This window comes from Malaya genurostris, chromosome 2, assembly GCF_030247185.1.
Source record: "Malaya genurostris strain Urasoe2022 chromosome 2, Malgen_1.1, whole genome shotgun sequence".
Classification (NCBI taxonomy): Eukaryota; Metazoa; Arthropoda; class Insecta; order Diptera; family Culicidae; genus Malaya; species Malaya genurostris.
Window position 1 is genome coordinate 180674949 of NC_080571.1, and position 20488 is coordinate 180695436.

Consider the following 20488-nt stretch of genomic DNA (forward strand, 5'->3'; position numbering starts at 1 on the left):
CCCAACCCTTTTTGTTCGCTTTTCGGTAACAGCTATAGTAAGAAGGTGAGTGGATGAGTCATATCGGGGCTACTGTAAGTCTACCCGCATCCACTGGCAAGTCCTTGAACTGATGGTGGCTTCACTTCACATCACATCACACATCACATCACAATTCAACTTAGCATGTTCTGCATTTAGGTCCCCTATTTCGAACATTTAAATCGATACCTTATGAGTTTTTGCAAGCTGTTGAAGAAATTTATTTGTTCACCAGCGCATTGAATTGACAAATATGATCCAGCGATAAAATAGATTCTATTAATGACTTCAATTACGATTACCAAGCTTTCGATTACTTTAGTACTTAAAGAAGGTAAAACTGAATGTTTAATTTGCGTTGGATAACTCCACCATCCATTCCAATAAACCTGTCAAATCGCGTTTAAATTTTATTACCTGACAGAACCTTTCATATTGTTGGGCTTATGGCTTACATCACGATTAGAACATGAAAATTGATTAGTGGTCTTATAGATTGGATACGAATTACCTCAATTCAAACATTGTATGTCCTTATGACAATTTTTTTGTACCATGATCGAAGTCTTGACAACGATGACATATAATGCGAATTTTAACATGGAACAGAAAACATACCTGTTCTAAAATTTTCTACTCGAAGTGTGTTAGATAAAGAACCTGTGGGATTCCAGAGCGTGGCTTAGTAATGCCATTCGCTCGTTTTGCCTTTCCTTATAAAAAGGTGTTAGAATTGCTAGCGAAAAAACTTTTGATATGAACTCCTCCATGTTGTTATATACCATTCGACTCAGTTCAACGAAATTGGAAAATGTCGGTGTATTTATGTATATATGTATGGGTGCACACCTTTCACGGTTTCAGTGATATAATGATGTAAGAGACGTAAGCGACAAAACTCATTACCGCTCAATTATCTCGGATATGGATGAACCGATTTCATTAACTTTTGCTTTGTACGAAATCTTGTTTTTTTTATATCATTTATTTTACCCCGGCTTTAACCATTTTGGTCGTTCACCGGGTCCACGTTCGAGATCTATTTTGGGTTTTAAATCGAGTTTGAAGTTCACATGACTGACACATCTAGTTTTGAAGATATACAAGTGACGTAACCGATGAATCAACCATTTTTCTATGTGCATAATACTTTCAGAAATGGATCAATGGTCACTTTCAATTGTATTATTTTTTATATATTTTTTTGAGAAATGTTTATGAATAACCTAAGCACTGAAGCATACTGTTGAGAGCTATCCGAATCAATCTGAATGAATTTGTGTAAAAATATGCCCGTATTCGTGTTAGAATTATCTTCATAAATTAGTTTAAGGGACTCTATCAATTAGAAGAAAAAGTCATGATCACACCAGTAGGTGAATTAGGAATAGGTTTCTTTTCAGTTTCAGTATTACTTGGTAAGGGGTAGAACAAAGCAATCCATTTAGTGAATTTTTATTTTCTTAATTACTTTCAATTACTTTCGAAATGTCTTTGAAGACAGCCTTGGAAGGTCTACTGGAGTAAATATCATATATAGCAGTGCAATAAAATTAATAGAGAATCAGTGCTAGTAAACAAAATCAAACGCCGTACGCAAAAACCGAAAACAACTAATATTGGATATGCTGCACGCCAACGTGAGCTTCATTCTAAATTCATCTAGAAAATAATTACAGAGCTAATGATAATTTTTCGCTCTGCTGCTTGATAGACTCAAGATTTTATATACAATTTTTGCGTTGAATCCTGGTTAGGTTTGAGTAGTAATTATTATTTTACATAAACACTTGTAAAGGTCGCAGTAGTATATGTTGCATCTAGTTATCATAAGGTACTGTTTTGTATTCCATCGCGTTCTGCGTTCGGACCTGGGCGTAAATGAATACTAATTACTAATTTCTTGTATAATCGGGAGTTGTACACTGTGAGGTGATTGTTATTAATTCAATATTCAGTCATCTAGTGATAATGTGTAAAATTTTGAATGAGTCAGTCGCGGATTAGCAGCCAGGAGTGGCGGGACCTCTCATTATACCGAGTAAATAACGTAATTATGAAGGGAATTATCAACATTCTGACTTACCGTTACACCTGTACACCAAATCGGACCATATTATCATTTCTTGAGAAAAACAAAATACGCCTAAGCGACCTCCTTTTAAAGTTGAATCGTAAGTGTTTCCTGAATCAGCCACTAATTTTTCTCCATCAAAAACTCTAAGACGAATCAATCCAATTTTTGGGCGATGCAGCAGTAACCAACGATAAGCTGTGCGTTCTTTCCACCCAACGTTTTTCGGATCTTTCCACAAAAGTTTCACTTGATCCTTTGAATCACCCGTATGCCACAAGCTGTTACGAAGCATTTGACCTGGTCCTGTATTACTGTTAACTAGTTTTAATTGAATACCAGGTTCTGCCGATGCTCGGAATGGAGTTGCTTGCCAATAAGTCTGTATATTCTTCTTCCACATGACCGCATAGAATTTATGGTTGTCTTGATAGCTAAAAATGAATCCTACGTAATCATCATCTATTTCTGTATCGATGAAAAATGTTCCTTCGAAATCTACTCCTCCGAAGGCATCGTAACTAGAATTGTAAATTAAGGGTCAGAGACTCATTTACTGTTATATAAATTTGCCCTACCCCACAGCTAAACCTGGATCACTATTTTGTGTTTGAACGATTTCTGCACCCTTGTTGTATATAATCCAATTAGGGTCGATTTGAGAGTCCCCTTCTGGATCAAGAACGACAGTTTGATATGTTCTGAAGTCTGTTGAAAAGATTTTTGAATTGTTCGGACAGTTATCCAAGTAATTTGGAATTGAATCCAAATCGAAATCTTCCTCGCAAATGTCACCAATACCATCATCTAAATGTATTCAAACGATAAAAAGTAGTAACATGATTTGTTTAATACTTACTATTAGCGTCTGTCTGATTTGGATTGTGTACAATTGGACAGTTATCAACCGCATTGAAAATACCGTCGTTATCGGCATCCAGATCACACAAATCTCCTCGACCATCGCCATCTGTATCCAATTGATCTGAATTGGCTAGCTTGGGACAATTGTCCCTACTATCTTGAATGCCATCATGATCTCTATCGATGTCACTATCGCAAGCATCTCCAATTAAATCATTATCTGAATCCATCTAAAATGACGTATTCATAATTTATAGGTTTTACTGAAATTCTGCCATTACCTCTTAAGAATAATATACCTGATTCAAATTAGCAACAGCTGGGCAATTATCACAACCGTCTCCTACTCCATCACCATCACTATCAAGTTGATTAAAGTTGGCTTTCCTTGGGCAATTGTCTCTATTATTCAAGATTCCATCATTATCTATATCGGGATCGCATGCATCACCAATACCATCTTGGTCAACATCGTGTTGATCAATATTTGCTATAGTAGGACAATTGTCACATGCATCACCTTGTTTGTCACCACCTTCTTTATCAGTGTCCAACTGATCTGGATTATACACCAATGGACAGTTATCCTTAAGATAGACAAAAATAAGTGTTTAAAATGGAAGGGTGCTAAATAGTGCACATCTTACAGGATTGTTTAAAATACCATCGTTGTCTGCGTCTTGGTCACACGCATCACCCATGCCGTCTTTATCTGCGTCTTCTTGTCCTGAATTAGGGACATTAACACAATTGTCTGGACGACATCTAATATCGGAACAACCTAAATCGAAGTCAACCCAACCATCCAAATCTCTGTCCATACCACAATGGAAACCATCACCAGCCCAACCAACTTTACACTTACACCTAAAGAGGAAAAACATTTCATAGGTTATTCAACAGTACACTGAAAAAATTGTAGTTCCAAGTAGGTTGGAATGAAACAAATATATATTCAATATCATCATAAATAACAATGAAACTACCCTAACATTATTAAAAAGAATATGTACTACAATGAATCATTATTTATTGTCTTTTATGTTGCATGTGCAAGACAAATATATTTTCCTTATCCTTTTCAACAATCATTTCTTCGTTTTCAGTTGACTCATTGCATTAGTTGTGCCTGATATTCAAGTGCGCCCTAATAATCTTCCGCTTCATTAAGTCGGGTGGATATAATATTCCGTTGATTCTCTCCTGAAGGTGAAAAGAACGAGGATATAGGAGGGAAAGGATATAGGGATATAGGATGGAAAGAAAGAGATGACGTCAAGGATTAGTTAACAGAATGAAACAGTAGGTTCCTTGACTTCCGAAGTTGCCCGAAGAGATTAGCGAGAAATTACGTATATCCGGTAAATTCGTAAAAAAATTATCTTCCCTTATCTGCAGGTTGATTTCGTTTCTCAGTTCGAAAAACCTATTGGAATCTTGCGTTGTTGTCCAGTTGAAAGTAAGATAGTGATGCAAACGTCCTTTGAATTTAGTCTAAATGTTTATCTCTTCAGTTGGAATAGATTACTGAGATAGCTTCAATATCCATAGGTAGTGCATGTAAGAATGGTGTGTGCGAATATAGTAAAGAGAGGTAATTGTGCTCAAAAATTTGTGCCATTGACCTCGCGAATGTGCTAATACCCCCGCCACAATAGCCAGACGGCAGGTTCTTCATTTGCATAGCTACAACTGAAAAAGCTGATAAATCGGGACCATGCGGAATCTACAAGACCGGCCGCCGTTACATCGCCAAAAATAAACCGGTTCGTCAACCGACCGCTAGCAGTATCCTAGAGCCATCCACCGTTGGTCAAAACCTGCTTGATTGGTCACTTGTAATGTGATCACCCGCACTCGATCGCAGCATCCACTAGTAACTACAGCAGAATTGACTGGGGAGTCGTATAGTCCTTGCTATCTTATTTGGAAGGGCAGCGTTCAGAAAATACGCGCCGTAATTAGACCGAGTACTTGAGTGCACTATAAATTAATTCCGTTTCGAAACGAGTAATAGGGATGCGTCCATAAGATGAGGGTTGTGTGTCGGCTACTAAGTTTTTGTGACACCATTTTTGAACGCCACACACAACTCACTCGATTAGTCACCCGGGAGCGAAGTACATGGGATCTAAAGGTCAATGAATACAAGTAGGGAGAGAAATACGCACACGAATACAAGATAGGCCTCGATAGAAATACTGAAACCCATATACCAATGTTTGTGTGATTTCCAAAATGTATGTTTATATTACCGATGAAGCTAGGAAACAATTTAGTCCATTTTCGTACGTTTTCGTCGTTTCACTAAAGCTTCCGTTGATAGCCATCTTCCACTTAGTGGGATTTGAATGTATGTTGTATACGCTATCTGGGAACGAGTAGCTGCGTTGCCCATGATAACAACTTTGTGTGCGGATAGATTTCCAACTGCTGTTTCTCAGAGAGTGATTGAGTTCTGATGATTGCTGCTGTCTGATAATAGGTTCATCAACCAGTCATTTGGATACTGGTTCTTGGTATGACTATCTTGACCGATCTTGAATTTTCCTTGAGTTGACCTTCTTCGGGAACTCGCTCTAAATATGGTCTCATCTGAGTGAACACATCCCGGGGTTCAGTCCTCCCAAGTGCCCCTTCCAGCTTTGAATTGTAGGTTTATTTAGGGATTGGAAAGGGTCGGCTACAGCAGCTTGTTTGTATGTAACATATTTTGGATATGGCTGGACCGTTTTTTATTAACATAGATTCAAATAAAAAGTCTTGTGATATCATACAAAGTTCCTGCATTTTATGAAAATCCGCTATACGGTTCCGGAATTATATTGAGATATGTGCCCAGGAAATGAAAATAAGCGCACCAACTGGGGACGGGTAGAGCGTGATGGGAAAGTTGATGCCGAATGACCTTGAGGTCATACCCCTGAAAATAAAATTTTTATACCGTTCAGTTGGTAATTCCGGAATCGGAAGTCGCCTCCGGACCAAATTTGATTGTGGTATATATGATAGTTGGTCCTTTCCATCCTACGCTTGTTAAAATTGGATTAGCGGTCTCTGAAAAAATCGATTGCACGGTTTTAATTGTACATTTTATCCCGTAACTCCCGAAACAAAAGTCATATCCAAATGAAATTCTATAGCAACCTATAGAACTGTAAGGCCTTTTATTTGAATTTCCGATCCCGAATTCAATAACAAGCTATGAGACCAAGAGATCTTTCATTTGAATTTAAATTTGTGAAACACACACAAAGATATTTGCTCAGTTCGTCGAGCTGATTCGAATGGTATTCAAATGAACGGTCTGAAGGTCCCATAGCCTGCTATTGAATTTTATTCCGATAAAATAATTATTCTTATGGTTTCATAGCTTGCTATTGAATTTCATTTGGATTCGACTTCCGGTTCCGGAGTCACATGATAACATGTGAAAATTAGAGAAAACCCTGTTTTAATCCACCTAGTGGTGTAATGATGCCTTGAGTATTATGTGGTATTCTATTCAAATTCGATTTTTGAAAGAAACCAAGGAACTGTTTGTGCATTAACTAATATAACATACAGAATGAAACAGTGCCTTGCTCGCGTAGGTCATCCATTCGAAAACGAAGTGGGTTAACACACACCGGAAGTCGGATCCGGATGAAATTCAGGATTTTCGCCATCTCCGAGAAAACTTAGTGAAATTATGTGACACATACACACACATACATAAACACGATGAACTGAGTCGAATGGTATATGAAATTTTTACTAGTAGATTTTTTAAGTGATTGCATAGAAAAGGCAAAACACGTTCCCGAAAATGAAATTTTTATACCTATCAATCTCTAATTCCGGAACAGAAAGTCGTATACACACAGAGAACCCTCCGATCATTAAATTGCGTCATCGCAGTTTTTTTTTTTGCGATAGTTGATTCAACTAATTTCTGTTTGATTCAACCAATATGGTTTTTGATTTGCATATTTTCAAGTATTTGACAAAGCTGTTGTTTTGAATGCTGTCAATTGTCGCAGACAGCTGAAAGTAGAACAATAATCGCAATGGAAAGTCAACAATTTTTGCCTTTCTCATATAGAAAGGTTATGCAATCACAGTGACAACCGACTTGTTAACCGAGGCCCGGAGGGCCGAGTGTCACATACCATTCGACTCAGTTCGTCGAATACGCAAAATGTCTGTGTGTGTATGTGCGTATGTGTGTATGTAACGATTTTTTGCACTAACTTTTCTCGGAGATGGCTGAACCGATTTTCACAAACTTAGATTCAAATGAAAGGTCTTGTGGTCCCATACAAAATCCCTGAATATTATTTGGATCCGACTTCCGGCTCTGGAATTATGTGGTAAAATGTGCAAAACATTGCGAAAAGAATTGCACTAACTTTTCTCAGAGATGGCTGAACCGATTTTCACAATCTTAGATTCAAATGAAAGGTCTTGAGGTCCCATACAAAATTCCTGAATATTATTTGGATCCGACTTCCGGTTCGGGAGTTATGGAGTAAGATGTGCAAAAAAAAAAGAAAATATGTGTTCTAACTTTTCTCATAGATGGTGTGACCGATTCTCACAAACTTAGGTTCAAATGAAAGGTCCTGTGGTCCCATGCGTAATTCCTGAATTTCATGCGGATCCGACTTCCGGATCCGGAAATATAGCGTAATGTGGGTTCAAAATTGTATACCATCACTGAAAATGGGGAAAAACCTTAAAAAAATTCCAAATCGACCTCAAATCTTTTCCCATTGATAGTTTTTATCAGTAGACGGTCAAGCAAACCGATTTCGAATATGCTTTTAAGATTCGAAGGAAATTATTTTGAAGAATACCACAGTATTATATATGATAGTATGATTGATATGAGAAAGGCATCATTACACCACTAGGTGGATTAAAACAGGTTTTTTAGTTGAAATCTGTTCGCGTCGCTTCTAAATTTCAATGAAAACGACATCGATGGTTAAAGCGTTTGAGAAAATTGTGTTCATTCCATTTGAAAAAATGTATGATTCCATAACAAGTGTTTATCGAACAGCGGTGTTGTGCCAAAATTAACTTTGTTTAACATGAAACAGATTTAGTGACAAACTAGTAAACGTTTACTGATTTGGTGTTACAAAAATAAATCAATCCACACACATTTTATCTCCTGTACGGAGATATTGAAATTAAAAATATTTCTAATAACGAAATGTCGTCAATCAAAAGTAAATACGTTCCTCTAAACTTTTTCGTTATATCCATGTTAATGAATGATCATCTCGTAATCTTTCATGTATGCGCAAAACTTTTATGCTTGGTTCAATGTTAAAAGCAAAATGTCCATCTTTCATGATTTATAAAAAAAACAGTTGCATTGGCCCAAAAAATGAAAACAAAGATTCCAATGCGTAGATGCTCTACGCGCAGAATTAGACCAAGGCTGGAAAAGCAAGATTAAAAAATCGTCCAATCGAGATCACCGCCAAAGAAGATTACTTGTTATTTTTTTCAATAAAGATCACTACTGATCTGATCACATATGATCAAGCTCAGACATGCCGATTAATCTACGTCTGAAATCGTTGATCTCCCGCTGAGGGGTGTGAGTATTAGTGGTAGCTGTAATCCTACAGGAATTTATAACTAAGGGTAACGCGTGTCAATGAGACTTTCAAAATCATCGAAAATTGTCAATTTTGTATCCTTGGGGAATATTCCGCACTGATTATCACCAGAGTTGGTAAAAGGTAAGCTCTTAAAAATTGACTAAAATTTTGCGAACTTTGACGGCTGCTCGGCCATCCATGGAAGTTGACCATCAATGTCAACTTCCCTCTCTGAGCAGCTTAGATAGCCGTGTAGTGTCGGTAGCGGTTTCCCAACTGGCTAAGAATAACACTACGGTCCACCTGTACCGTTGGTATAAGTCCACCAAACAGGGAAGCCGTGTGGCATCCGGCGGATTTATTTTTTATCAAGAATTGTTCCACTGGTTTCCTGTTCCATGCTGTAAAATGCCACAAAAATAGGAACTCCTAAGTCAAGGTGTATTTCCGTGCCGATGACTGAATGGCTGCAAGAGGTTAAATAATGCAGTCGTGAACGGAATATCTTGGGGTTTTCCCTTACTGTGTTAAGCGAAGCTCTAGCACAGTGGACGACTTCTTTCTTTGCAACTCGAGGGATTTGAATGATTAAAACATTTAAAAAAATCCTTACATGGTTCGCTATAGGCGATTATAAGCCAATATATTTGGTTTCTTCTAGTTGTTGTACGAAACGCGCTGGAAATGGAGTGTTCATTACTCTAATTGATAATGGTTAGAGTAGCACAAATCAATCTCCACCATAAACGTACAGCAACTATAAATCTATCCAGACTTCTGCAAGAAGGTAAAGCTTCTATAGCTTTGGTTCAAGAACCATATTTCTAAAAGGGAAACTTCTACGTTGGAAAACTGTTAAACCCAGTCTTTGTTGCCTTCAACAAGAACGGTATGACACGTGAAATGCCTCGAGCATGCATACTTGCAAATAGTGCTCTTGATGTTTCTCTCATATCGGAGCTCACAACTCGGGATATTTGTGCTATCACAGTTGGTATGACTATTGATGGCATAGACAGAAAATATGTCTTGTTCGGCATACTTGCCGCATAACCAACCTTCGCCAAGCAATGACTTCAAAAAGGTTGTATCATACTGCTGCACAAGTGATTTACCGGTTGTAATCGGCAGTGACATAAATGCTCACCATATCATTTGAGGCAGCACATATATAAATTTGAGTGGTTCTGATATGATGGATTTTGTGAGCAGTACAAACCTGCACATAGTCAATGCAAGAAACCGTCCAACTTTTGCGAGATCTGGAAGAGAGGAGGTTTTGGACGTAACTCTCTGCTGTGTAAGAATTGCGCATGAGTTGGTGAACTGGATCGTCTCCGATGAGCTCGAACCATCGTTGTCTGATCATAAGTACATCTTCTTTGATCATTCAAACGTTAAATTTGATATTATCACATATCATAATCCCAAATCTACAAACTATAACCTCTATGAAGCGAGATTGGCGACAAGATTTTACGGATACCAACCAACAATTGAAACTCCATATGATTTGGAAAATGTTGTCGACGAAACAAACCAACTCATAGTTGCAGCATATGAAGAGGCTTGTCCACTTCGGATTGTGCGAGCTACTAGAGGAACTCCTTGGTGGAACGCTGAACTTGCTAGACTGAGGGAATTATGCAGAAGAGCTTGGAACCACCGACGCAGAGATGGGTCGGGGGCATTCATGTCGGCTCGAAGGGCTTACAAAAATGCTCTTCGATCGTCTGAGCGAAGTGGTTGGAAAAGACTCTGCACAAATGTCTCTCGTCTCAACGAGGCTAGCAGATTAAATAAGTTACTTTCGAAGTCTAAGGACTTCAATGTCAGTTTCTTAAGAACTTCAGATGGTGAACACTTGTCTGATGAAGGTGATGTACTTCACTATCTTTTTAACACTCACTTTCCAGGATGTATGGATCCATCAACGAAAACTCTTCCCAAGACTTTTTCAGGTAGTTACGATTCTTGGGCCTTTGCTCGAAGCGTTATGACGATTGAATCGGTCAAATGGGCAGTTGAGAGTTTTGATCCGTACAAGTCTCCTGGAAAGGATGGAGTTTCCCAGTGTTACTGCAGAAAGGGTAGGAACATATCAAACATGTTTTGAAGAAAATAGTTACTTTTAGTTTTGCGACAGGATATATTCCAAGAGCCTGGCAGGAAATAATTGTCAAATTTATTCCCAAAGGCTATCGCGACACTTATGAGGAAGCGAAGAGTTTCAGGCCTATCAGTCTTAGCTCATTTTTTCTTAAAACAGTGGAACGCATAGTCGATCACTATATCAGGAATGTTAGTCTGGGCGTGAATCCGCTACATGGAATGCAACATGCTTACCAGGGAAGAAAGTCCACTACAACCCAGTTACATGATGTTGTGTACAACATTGAAAAAGCTTTCTCACAAAAGCAATCTTGCTTGGGAGTATTCCTAGATATTTTTTTTAATTGCCCACCACACTCCCCCACACCAAAAAGCTCAACAAGGAGCCCCCTGGTAATGGACGCAACTAATCTCAGTTCATTAACACTGGCAAAATTTTAATACTAACAAAGAAAAACAAGAAGAACTGAGATTAAAACAATTTATTCTAAGATGCGCAATTAACTAAATTATTGGTGTGGAATCCCAGTGGAAATAAGTTTCCTTTTAAGGGATCCACGTTTAATATCTAACATTGAATAATATAATACTGTTGACGTTTAACTAACATTGATATACAGATAGATTACGATTGTTTAAACTTTACGCTTATTGTATAAAAATTTCATTCAGTCTTTGTCTAAAGTAGTGCTTCAATCTAGATCTAAATATGGTACGGATGTTGATTTGTTGTATGTCAAGAGGAAGTGCATTAAACTTTGTAGGACCAACAAACAGAATACGCCTTTGGCCCAGAGTTGTGGTTGTTCGAATACGTTGCAAGTTGCCATTACGGCGCGTCGTGTACAAATGGTTTGGAGTTGATAACTGTATGTTACGATGTGTCGTGGCATGCAAGGTGTCATGAACGAACAACAAGGTAATGCATGTCATGCATGCATTATGAGCTTGGTCGGAGTACAATGAAAACGTAGAGAACAGCAGAGGTCTATTATAAATAGTTTTAAGACACCTATTCTGAAGAGTTTGTAATTTTTTCAGATGAGAGCTAGCTGCACGGCCCCAGACCGATACAAGATAATTAAGTTGTGAGTGAATATAAGCATAGTAGTAGCTCAAAAGTGCACGCCGAGGAACATATGACCGCACTCTCCACATGATACCACAGGAAGATGCGACACGCTTTTCAACAAAACTTATATGATGAGACCAAGATAACGTAGGGTCAAGATGTATGCCCAGGTATTTAAAACATTTTACATTTTCAATCACGTAATCTGTTAGCTTCGGGTTGTCATGAATTGGTAACACTTTTCGCATGGAACGAAAAATCATATATTTCGTTTTGAGTAAATTCAATGACAATAAATTAGCGTTGAATTATTTGTCAAGGACATCTAGGTCACTGTTCATCGAGCTTATAATGGTATTGATATTATGATGGGGATCAAATAAGGCTGTATCATCGGCAAAGAGTCTTGGAGTACCGTTAAGATTCAAGTTGCCTAAATCATTTATGTATAAGAGAAATAATAAAGGTCCTATATTACTACCTTGTGGTACACCAATTTTCGTAGGAGCAAGGTTGCTACGTTCCCCATCAATGGATACAAATTGTTGCCTATTTGTCAAGTAACTACGAATAACGCTGTTGACAATGCCTCTGATACCATAACATTCGAGCTTTTCGAGTAAAATCGTGTGGTTTAACGTGTCAAAAGCTTTTTAAGGTCAAGAAATAAGGTACCGACAATATTCTTACGATCTATTTCACTCATTATCTTGTCAACTAGTTCTATAATAGCAGTTTGTGTGCCAGTACCTTGTCTAAAACCGTATTGAAATTGGTAGAAGACGCTATGTTTATTTAAAAAGTCAAGCAATTTGGTGACTAATAGTTTTTCAAAATTTTTGTTAAAGACGGATAATGTAGATATGGGACGATAATTATTACAATCACAACGATTACCGGACTTAAATAAAGGAATGACTTTAGAGATTTTCAGACAATCGGGATAGTAACCGGACAGAATAATTTCATTTAAACATTTAGAATCCTAGAAAACGTTGTACAATTTTCTTTTAGTAAACTAGCTGATATGCCATCGGAACCACTGCCTTTGTTATTATCTAAGCTGTGTATCAGCAATGTAACTTCGGCGATTGACGAGGGACGTAAAAATATTGAGTCACGAACACAACGAACATTGCTTAAAGGATTAATGCTAGTATTAGTTGGAATATTATTTGCTAGTTTTTGTCCAATGCTAGAGAAATAGTCATTAAAGGTCCGACATATTTCTTTACAATCAAAAATTCTTCTACCATTTCCTATGAGGTTTATCTTATCGTTTTTCTTGGTTAAGCCGAATGAGTTTTTCAAATTTTTCCAAAATTTTGAGTGAGGTGTATTGATAAGCAAGTTCTCGTAAAACAATTGTTTACTTTTTTTTCAAAGTATCAACTTTTTTAGAGATATGTAGAAGCATTTGCTTGAGATGTAAATCTTTCGGATTACTTTTGACGCGCTGAAGATAGTTACTCTTTATTTTTATCAGAGTCCAAAGGTCAAAAGACATCCAAGGACAGTAAGAACCCTTCACTTTGAAAGTTTTTGTTACTGTTCTGCTGTAACGCTCAAGTAAGTGATTGTATGTTCACATTATTGATTGGAGTATAGATTCTGCATTTTCATTTATATCAATACTGTTCATAAAATTTGAAAATTCGCGATTGATTTGACGACGATTAATGAAAAATGACGACGAAAACAGTTTGTACAAATAAAACTGTAAGAATCCAACAGTGCCCTATATCTTGTCACTATGTTGTGGTTAATCATATTAACTGGGACATTCACTTCACCTACAATAAAGCACGAACGTTTAGGTTGGACTTCATACATTAAGCTTTCTAAATATACAAAAAAATCATTAAAATCAAAACTGGGCGGGCGGTTTTATGAACATCATAAAACTGTCCTTTGACACACAGTTCAATGTGTATGTGATGGAACCCATCAATAGTATGAACTTTAATAGGTCTATGTTGAATGTTTTGTTTCACGTATACAGCTAAACCACCACTAGAGTGATTCCTGCAAGCAAAATAGGCTCTATATTGTGGTATTTCGTGAAGGATGCAGTTTTCGTTTTTAAGCCATGCCTCTCCAATAACGATAACGTCTATAGAAGTTTTACAATTTTCTAGGTCCTGTAGAATTACGTCAAACTTGGACAGTTCATTTATACCTCTAACATCCCACTGTAAAATTTTTAACGTTTGTTTATCATTACTAAGCTATCATTGAAATTATAAATATTGTCGTGGGAGAAGTTTTTCTGATTTGTGTTGTCCATTTAATTAATTAAAATATAAAAGTAAAAAAAAAAGTTGAAAAAGTTAAAAAGTTAAAAAACAATATTAAATTTCTTTTTCGTTTAGGAGCTATTTGTTCTGGCGAAGAGACAACAGAATTGTCTAGTTTATATAGATTAATAATGCGTGCAATGTCTAGTTTACAACTAATTTTGTCTATTTTTGAATTATCTTCTTTTTTCACCAAGATTATCCTACCGCGACCAGGCCATACATATTTAATATTCAATGACCTCTGCTGTTCCCGCATTTCCCTTAGTAACTCCAAGGAGCAAGCCGACAACTCTTCACGAATTGCGACTCTCATCTCTCTACCATTGATATTCAATGAACTGTCTACTGCCGTTGCAAGCAAGGAACCATACTCCTGCTTCTTGTTCAGCAACGCATCATTCATACTTTCGGTTTTGAAAGCAACTCTAATAGGAACAACAGCATTATTATGTTTGTTGTTCGGATATAACCTGGACGAGGAGACAATACAGTTCTGAGACATATTTACACCGATACATTTAAAAGTTTTCAACACAAGATCCGTAACATTTTCATTGGGGAGAGAGGGCAATCCAAGTATCATCGCGTTGTTTGCAACTGACTTTTTATATTCTCTATCGAAATTCATTTCAAGTTTATTCACAATAGCTGTTAGTGATGACTGCGATTGTTTTAATTTTTCAATTTCTAATTGCAGGCGAGCATTCTCAGTTTTCAAGTCTTTGAAATCCTTTGCAATAGCATCGAATTTCTCCGACAAAAAGTTTTGAGAAGACACCACAGCACTAGTTATGGTTTTGACCTCTTCCCGTACATGTTGCATTTGTGCAGATACAACATTTGATATAGTTGTATTAAGTTTGCTAGTTATTGAGGATATGAGAGATTTTTCATTTTTCTGCATATCAACAATTCGTTTATAAATATCTGAACATTTTGTCGAACAAAAATAGGGATGCTGCTTAGCTCGCCTGGCTGCAACACCTGTAATACCACGTCATTTCAGACGAGCAGAGGCAAAGCAGTACATGCAAGTGAGAAGGTCACTTTTGTTGGTATCTTCCTGATGACAAATGCCACAAGTGTCATCATAATTCACGTCTTCACAATCCATTTATATATTCCAATACTAGATCGGGCACGAAAAAAAAACGGAGGAAACAAATAACGAGACAAAATGAAATAGTTATTACAATTATTTAAATCTAACAGATGCACATCAAAAAGGTAAAAAAAAGCTTATAGAGGGAAAAAAACCAACTACTAAAAAATAATATATATTGTAAAGCAAATATGAGTAAACTGTCGAGGCGAACAAACCGCCCAACTCGGGTGCAGGCACAGTCCAGTTCTTCACAGAATAAATGAAGCAACACCTACCTTGAGTAAACATGCAGCATGCGGCGTGTCAGACCATCAACAGCACCACCACTACGGAGCCACACTGTGACTACCAACTGAAAAAAATGCTTGCGGATGGTACACGGAGATCGTTCTATCAGTCCGTTAGATCCGTCTCACTCAACCTCAGCAGCCAAGTGAGCAATCGCTATCAGTCGAGGAAACAGAACCACTGTCCACGAACAGAGCACCGCCAACAAATCACAACACATCCACTCAAAAGAACTCACGCTTTTGCCCTTACTGCTGGTGTAGCATGATAATATTGATCCTACTAACCCAAATGAAACACTTTCCCACATTCCAGCATTCTTACGATCTCTGACCAATCCTTCTCTGATCACAGATCATAAACCAAAACCGAACATGCACTAAAATCCCAAACACCAATCCTTACATTCTTTATCCTTCAAGTACCATGCATTTAATTAGTAACAGGTCGTAAAAACACTTGACGATCGTTACATTTCCCAAGAGTCAACCATTTGGTTCACATTAAGTCCCCATGCTAGCCGTCCGTGTTGCAACATATGCTGCACACGGCGAGCTAAGCAAGCTTCTCACAGTATCCGCCGATGCGACATTTCTTTCCCTTGCGTAATGCGCTATAGGTTCAATTGCCTCTTGCTGCATTGATGCACCAATCGATATACTCTCTCTTTTCCCTCTCTCCCACTAACAATTTATTTAACGAAAGTATTGTAACTGGCTCCTCCCACCTTTATGTACATCATAGAGCAGGTTAGCTTAAGTTTAAAGCATTTGAATAAAATCAATCTTAACTGAACAACCAAAAGGAATGGTTCCCTTTATTTTTATCTCTTCGAAAGTAAACCCTACAAGACAAGTGAAATCAAAGTAGACGCCTTCTCCATTGGACTTAATAACTTAGTGATACTGTTTTACTTAACAAAGTAAAAACATTTTAGTAGAAGAAATAATAGAACATGGCGACCGTGACAACAGTGATTCCGTGCAAACTGTGATTCCGTTCGTTCAGACAGTGGTTTCGCTAGGACAGTGTGAAAAAAAAGTATGCGCCAAGAGTTGCGCGAGAAAGCATTTGTTCTTCAAAAAGCGAAGTGAAACAAAGGATTTTCCCTCCGAAGTATGTGGTTAGTTGAAAGTGTTACACGTTTTGCTGTCTATCGTCGAACAGGAAGACAACGACGCGTTGTAATTTATCTACGGATTTAGTGAATCAGTTAGCGAATGTGGAGCAAAACGTCACAATCTAGTGCGCCGTGGCTTCGGTCTCAAAACAGAGTTGGAAGTGTAGAACAGCGAAGATCCAAATTCAGCGGAACACAAATGTGGTGAACCGCCGTCCAGTAGTAAGACGAAATACAATATAAGTGTACAGAAGTAATGAACCGTTAAGTCACTACCCGTGCCAAGTGTCGTGCTTTTGTTTTGCCGTATACAACAACGCGCAGACAGCACCACCGTCTCAGGCTACCTTCTGCGGTGAAAGTTTCGGATAATGGGATTCGGATTTTGCGCCTGACGAGTTTCAATTTCCTGTGATGCAAAGAAGAACCGCAACAGTGAACCCGAATGTATTTATACACTCCATCTCCACACTATACTTCAGGTAAATAATCAATAAGACCCCTAGATATAAGTAGCTAGAAAAGAAAATAGTTATGGACAAACAGGAATTAAAAGAGTTCCTAGAATTTTTAGACGAAATAAAACAAGGGAAGGGAACTGGAACTTTTGCCCTTCTTGAGAAAAATTCGTGCCCTAAGTGGAACGAAATAGTTAAAAGAATTAAAGAATTACCAGGAGATGATCCATTAACCTGGGTAAATTATGTAGAAGAAGAGGAAGAAAAAATAAATCAATGAAAATAAATAGTAACAGTAATAAATAGTAAAAGTACTTTATTCATTTTTATTTTTTGTCGTGAATACGACTTACTTTACTATGGGGCGCCTTTTCAAAATTAGCCATATGGAAGAATGGGCAGAACTTAATCGTGAATATCTCGACTTGTATTAATGGTAGCAACATAATTGTTTCACCATTTCATCAAAAATATGATCAGGAATTCAGGATAATATTTTGAACAGTGTGCGATAACCACAAACAACTCAAAAATTAAGTTTTCTTAAAATTTGAAAACAACGCGGAAAACTCTTTACTTTCGCTTGGGTTTTTCGCGCAAGGACGACGATTTTGAGGTAGTCAGGCACATATCTTCAACTGAATGCGTATAAAAGGGGAACCGTGGTCGAATATCGATCATTTGTTTTCGTGCGTTCGATGGAAGCAGACGTCGTGGGAGTGGAATCATCAACCAGCAGCGACGGAGAATGCACCTTCTGCGTGGTTAAAACCTCAAACGCTCAGGTCGCATCTCTCATTTGCTTGCTGGCCATCAAGGCGAGAACCAGCAGCGACTGAAACTGGATTCTGAGTCTGTTATTGAATCTAAATTTACGTCTTGAACTCAGGGTCCAGTTCTCTATTCCAGACTTCTATTCGGTTCTTCTTAAAACCATAATAATACTCCTAAAGAATTATGCGGAATTTACTTTACTGTACCTCTATACAACCCATTTTTGTCGTGAATACGACTTACTTTACTATGGGGTGCCTTTTCAAAATTTACCCTCTGAGAGAGTGATAAGTTTTTGATCGTGAATATCTATTGTTGTATCTAATGAATCAACATAATTCTTGCGACATGCCGACATGGAAATATGATCACAATTTTATGATAAAATTTTCACTTTTGTGACATAGTCTCAAATAATTCAAAATTAAACTTTTCTGAAATGTTTGGTATAAACGAGTATCAAAGATGATAATTCATAAGGTGCTTTTGCCTTTCTCGTATTTTTAAAGCTCATAGCTCAGTGATCTGTGAAAGGATTTATATAATCTAACTACCAATAGAATCGAAATTTTTCAATTTAAACGTGTATAGCAAAAGCATTGAAGTATTTTAATAGTACACTATTGAAAAACCTGTCTCATTTGCTCCATGTCAACACCAACCAATCAGAACGCGTTCTAAGGAAGAGAACAAAATATCTGCTGCTGTACAACAAATCGTCCGGGAAAAATGTTTCGAAAAGTGGTGAATATCGCAGTGAGTTCCTCAATTTGGTCCTTGTGAATGCTAGAAACGAATCCCTACAGCATATTGATAGTTTCTTTCAATAAATTATGCAAATCCGAAATGAAATAATCGACAATAAAATTCTGTATGCGGCTATTTTTATAGCCGTTAGGACCGCCCATTAGTGAAAAAGCTACAAACGAAATCACATAAAAGGAAATCTCTTAACAAAAATTGAATCAGTTTGGATTCTATCGCCACTGCGAGCAGATGTATTTTGTGTCGTCTGCACAGCTAGTTTCGCTTTCGACAAGAGCGATTACGTCACAGCTGCCAGTCATTAGCATTGGGAAAAAACAACGGTGGAGAGCATTGCACAATATCAGCCGTTCTAATGGCTCTAAAAGTTTTCTAAAGAACTATTAGGATTTATTGTTTACTGCAAATCAAGAACAGTTTGCTTAGATTTGTGCACTTTTCGCTGTGTGAAATTCACAGTAATCGAGATCAAGTGAAGTTTTTTTTTTTTTTGAGAAAAATGTGAAAAAGGGGAATGCGTGCATAATTCATACAATTGATATTCGGAAGTGTTAAGGAACATGTCAGTTGTTTTCGTATTCACGACATCCAGTTATGTCTCTGACATTACCCACCCGCCTTTTTTGCTCTTGATTATAATATAAATGGAAGACCCCTTCTGGGATAATATAGAGTTGTGGAAATTAATCGACGATTTCCTAGAAGAAGTTCTTAACAGTCGAAGGCGCGGCTAGCGCGTCCAGTTCGTTGCTGTAAAAATCAAACACCATGGGGAAAGGGCAATCAAAAGAAACCAACCAGTCTGGTGACACCAATATCTAAATTAACGAGCATATTGAACAGTCTACGACAAGTCACCAAGACCACGAGATCGAATTGTGGATTATTATCGCAATTTCGACGATCTTACTTCTATTAAAAATACATAAAATAATGAAAAAACACTGGACCAAGAAAGGATTTAAAACAGCACAAAGCATAAATTCAATCGCTTAAAAACAAAAAAAATAATAAATAAATAAAAATATATACATTAATATTATAATTTTATAATTTCACTAACTAGCTAAATGCCTATGACAATAGAGCAATTACACGAAGAAATAAAAACATTAGTAACTATAGATAACAACCTTAAAAAATCGATTAATAAAAAATTTAAAACAGAAACACTAACGACAAAATTAAACTATGCCAACGCGCTATATGCTCAAATAGAAAGCAATCTTTTAGAAAACGAAGACTCATTATCACACTCAGAATTAACATTTCTCGTTAAAGCAGCAAGGAATGCAATTACAGACATCCGTACTACAGTAACATCGAAGATACAAGAACAATTAGTTGACGAGAAGAGAGGTACGGACTCCAAAATGACAAACGCAACACCAGCAGTCTTTGACATCCGCCAGGCAACGGCGTTAGTACAAATGTACGACGGCACGCTGTTAGGATTAGATTCCTTCGTAGACTCAGTAAATTTATTATTAGAAATTACTACAGCGGAACAATTGCCAATGGCAATCAAATTTATAAAAACACGTCTATCAGGTAAAGCAAGATTGGGCCTACCTGATAATATAAGTAATATTAACGAGTTAACAGAAAACGTCAAATCGAGGTGTATGGACATTTCAACACCCGAAAACATCATTGCAAAATTAAAAGCCACCCGACAGAGTGGACCGATAACAAAATTTTGCGAGGAAGTAGAAAATCTAACTACTTCACTCGAACATGTCTACATTAAACAAAGAATACCCCCTGAGGTAGCAAAAACAATGGCCACCAAAGCGGGACTAAATACCCTTGTATCAGGAATAAACCAACCTGAAACAAAAACAATATTAAAAGCAGGAAACTTCCATTCAATAAAGGAAGTGATCCAAAAAGCTCAAGAAAATCTGACGGAAAATACAACCACCGCGCAAGTCTTAA

At 37.3% G+C, this 20488-nt stretch overlaps 1 protein-coding gene across 4 annotated transcripts in view; it reads right to left on the reverse strand.

The window, feature by feature from the left end:
* LOC131432575 (cartilage oligomeric matrix protein) overlaps positions 1-20488 on the reverse strand; it is a 1247904-nt gene that overhangs the window by 363685 nt on the left and 863731 nt on the right. For 3 of the 4 annotated variants that reach the window (XM_058598920.1, XM_058598918.1, XM_058598921.1), the window contains exons 13-17: positions 3607-3826; positions 3259-3546; positions 2955-3189; positions 2674-2902; positions 2108-2616 (exon numbers count right to left, since the gene is read on the reverse strand). In XM_058598920.1, coding sequence (XP_058454903.1) covers positions 2108-2616; positions 2674-2902; positions 2955-3189; positions 3259-3546; positions 3607-3826 — 1481 coding nt within the window. Of the gene's footprint in view, positions 1-1750; positions 1893-2107; positions 2617-2673; positions 2903-2954; positions 3190-3258; positions 3547-3606; positions 3827-20488 lie in introns of those variants that run through there. The other variant, XM_058598922.1, reaches the window with a different exon arrangement.